At 41.4% G+C, this 3,068-nt stretch overlaps 1 protein-coding gene across 1 annotated transcript in view; it reads left to right on the forward strand.

The window, feature by feature from the left end:
- sf3a2 (splicing factor 3a, subunit 2) overlaps window positions 1–2,367 on the forward strand; it is a 7,073-nt gene extending 4,706 nt beyond the window's left edge. The window contains exons 6-8 of the mRNA XM_020615963.1: window positions 411–551; window positions 1,625–1,693; window positions 1,796–2,367. Coding sequence (XP_020471619.1) covers window positions 411–551; window positions 1,625–1,693; window positions 1,796–2,071 — 486 coding nt within the window. The 3' untranslated portion in view covers window positions 2,072–2,367. The remainder of the gene's footprint in view (window positions 1–410; window positions 552–1,624; window positions 1,694–1,795) is intronic.
- The last annotated feature ends 701 nt before the right edge of the window (window positions 2,368–3,068 follow it).

The following is a 3,068-nucleotide window of genomic DNA, read 5'->3' on the forward strand; positions in this document are numbered from 1 at the left end:
GTCCCCACCGTGAAATGGGTCCTCATGAGTTGGTATGGAGTCAGGAAGAAGTCCCCACGTAGCAGGAAAAACACGTCCACACACGCGCGCGCGCGCGCGCGCACACACACACACACACACACACACACACACACACACACACACACACACACACAGCAGTCTTCCACCTGCAGCCTTTCTGTTGTTATTCAGTCTTTTCTACCTTTCCATCTGAGTGCATGCTGAATGCTGAAGCTCAGTCTAATGAAGCCAGCAACACCACATCATTTGAAAAATGCAGAGAAATGGTGTCACAGGATTCAGAGCATGTCGTCGTATTACAAACTCTTTACTGCAGCAGTGATGATTAAATATATTATTTCTAAAGTCAGATCTGTAAACTGCCTGTTTTTCTTTGCTCTGTCCATCAGATTGACTACCCAGAGATAGCTGAAGGAATTGGACCCAGGCATCGTTTCATGTCTGCATATGAGCAGCGCATTGAGCCTCCCGATCGTCGCTGGCAGTACTTGCTGCTGGCTGCTGAGCCATACGAGACTATTGCCTTCAAGGTGAGTGGAACCTGCACTCCTGTCTCTAGGGCTGTAGCTGAATAAGGATTTTGTCATTCGACTGTCAGTTGGCTCTTCAGTGCAACTGTTCAACTATTCATTATTTTTCTTTTTCTTTTTTTTTAAATATATGTGTATATATAGCCTAGACTGTCAGAAAATCAACTGGCATGAATTTCAGTCATGATTTCAGCCACATTAACATTGTATTTAAATGCAAAAGAATGACAAGAACATATTTCTGAGCATTAAAAATCAATAAAACAACTGGATGTGATCCAAGAGTTAAATTGTAATCTGTTTAAATTGATGATATACAACGTTGGCCATATGGATTTGTCAGAATAATTAACAGGTAGCTCTTAGGGGTTTTTTTTTCTTCTGAGACATGGTTATAGCCTTGTTTACCAACAAGTTTAAGCTTCTCCCATCAGTTAACTACAGTGCATGTTGTTACTGTGTGTCTGTGTGTGCCAGCTTGCCCTGCAAATGATTGTTCTTGTTTATAATTCCTCACTGAAATGTTTTCTCTGCACATTTTTGTTAGCTTCCTAGTCCCATTCCGATGGATGCATGTCACAGAAACAGGTGGTAAACAGCTCTGTGCTGCACTTTAACAGAGATCATCACGATGGTCTTTTCTCTTGTGAAGAGAGACTACGATGTTTGAAAGCACTTGTAATAAAAGTCCAGATCTCACCTTATGTGGGTTTTGTTGTCCTTTTCTCCTCATTCTGCAATTTGCTAAATAAATCTGACTTTAATGCACATCCATGTATCGGACAGTGTCAGCGCTGAACTAGGTATTCTCCCCCGACCACAGCGGGGAGCATTAAGCAAATTGCTGCTTGGCACACCAAAATGAGGAGAAGCAGATGACAAACTACTGGCTGGGGCTGCCTTCTATTGTAAAGCACACTGGCTAACAAAAAATAAATCAAACAAAGGCTTGACATGAAGAGCCTCAGTCGACTGACAGGTCTCTCGACTAGTCGACTGTTACAGGGCAGCTCTACTTGTCTCCCTGCTTTTATAATAATGTTCTTGTTTTCACTACACTGTTGCTATTTTAGGTCCCCAGTAGAGAAATTGACAAAGCAGAAAACCGCTTCTGGACCCACTGGAACAAAGAAACTAAACAGGTACTGATTGGCTGATGAGCATTTGTTACCACAAAGCCAGGCCTGGGTATTTTGAATACAGGAAATTTGACCTGTGATTTGACCAGTCTCTTTTCCTTCCAGTTCTTCCTGCAGTTTCACTTCAAAATGGAGAAAGCCATTCCCCAGTCCAGTGGGCCAGCACCACCTGCAGGTGTGAAGCGGCCCCCTCCTCTTATGAGTGGAGTTGGGCCTCGCCCACCAAATGAGTCTATGCCCCCTCCCCCACCAGGAGGGATGCCTGTCCCCCCTCTACCACCTGGTGCGCCAGGTGTGCCCCAGATGCCTCCTCAGATGCCCTTACCCCCTATGCCAATGAGGCCACCACCTCCCGAGGGCCTTACAATGTCTAGTAATTGATCCCATACCAGTGGATTATTATTGTTTTTTTAATGATCTGCAGTCACACTGCCCTGCCTGAAGAGATGTCCATTGTACTTTAGATATTTAGTACATTCAGTTATATTTCTTCAGATGATGTTTAAAGTCCAAATTAAGTACATTTTGTACATCTTTTTCTTTATGTAAATGCATTGGGCAGTCTTATTGTAATAGTACATAAGTGACCATGTTTTCTATAAATGCTTTAGGACATGGAGCTGTGATTGGAAAATGGTTCATCTTCTACCATTCTGTTTTTATAATTAAATGCTGTGGAGAAAAAACAGTTGCATCCTGAGATCTGTACAAAGATTTCATACACAAAGATTTATTGATGTATCCAGTGATAGTTTGAGTGGGTCGTAGCAGAAGAAATGCGCTTCAAACATTTCTGAAATATTTAAGTTCAGAGTTGCCCATGAAGATTGGATGACACCAGCAGGGAGCTGGAAATTACATACGTTGGTCAAAGTTTTGACAACCATAAACTTCCCATATTCATTCTCTATGTGACAAAGTTCTAAGTTCATACTGTCAACAGTTAACTAAGCTGGCACCACTGATGACACCAAACGGAGTAAATGATCACACAAACGTTTCAAATGAAGCTGTATTTTAAAATTTTGTGGATTTTTTTTTTATGACTTTGCAAGTAAATCAAATCTCCATCACACAGATCATCAATCAAGCAAAGTACAAAGCTTCAACACATTTGTGCTTTGTAACTTAACCAGAATCACAATTAGATGAGTATTGTTGAGTTGTGGTAGCGTTTGAAAGATTTGATGGAGAAAATCTAGTACCGAATTCAAAATGTCTGTGTTAGCAAACTGAGGAAAGTGAAAACTAGAAACTGTCTGCCACAGAACAGAATCAGCTCATCCCTTTTGAGTCTTTTTCATTTTATCATTCTTCTCCAGCTTTTTGCTTTTCTTGGGCAGCTCCTCATCGTCTCCTAGAAGCTTATCTTTTTCAT

Source organism: Monopterus albus, unplaced genomic scaffold (genome assembly GCF_001952655.1).
Source record: "Monopterus albus unplaced genomic scaffold, M_albus_1.0 scaffold172.1, whole genome shotgun sequence".
Taxonomy (NCBI): domain Eukaryota; kingdom Metazoa; phylum Chordata; class Actinopteri; order Synbranchiformes; family Synbranchidae; genus Monopterus; species Monopterus albus.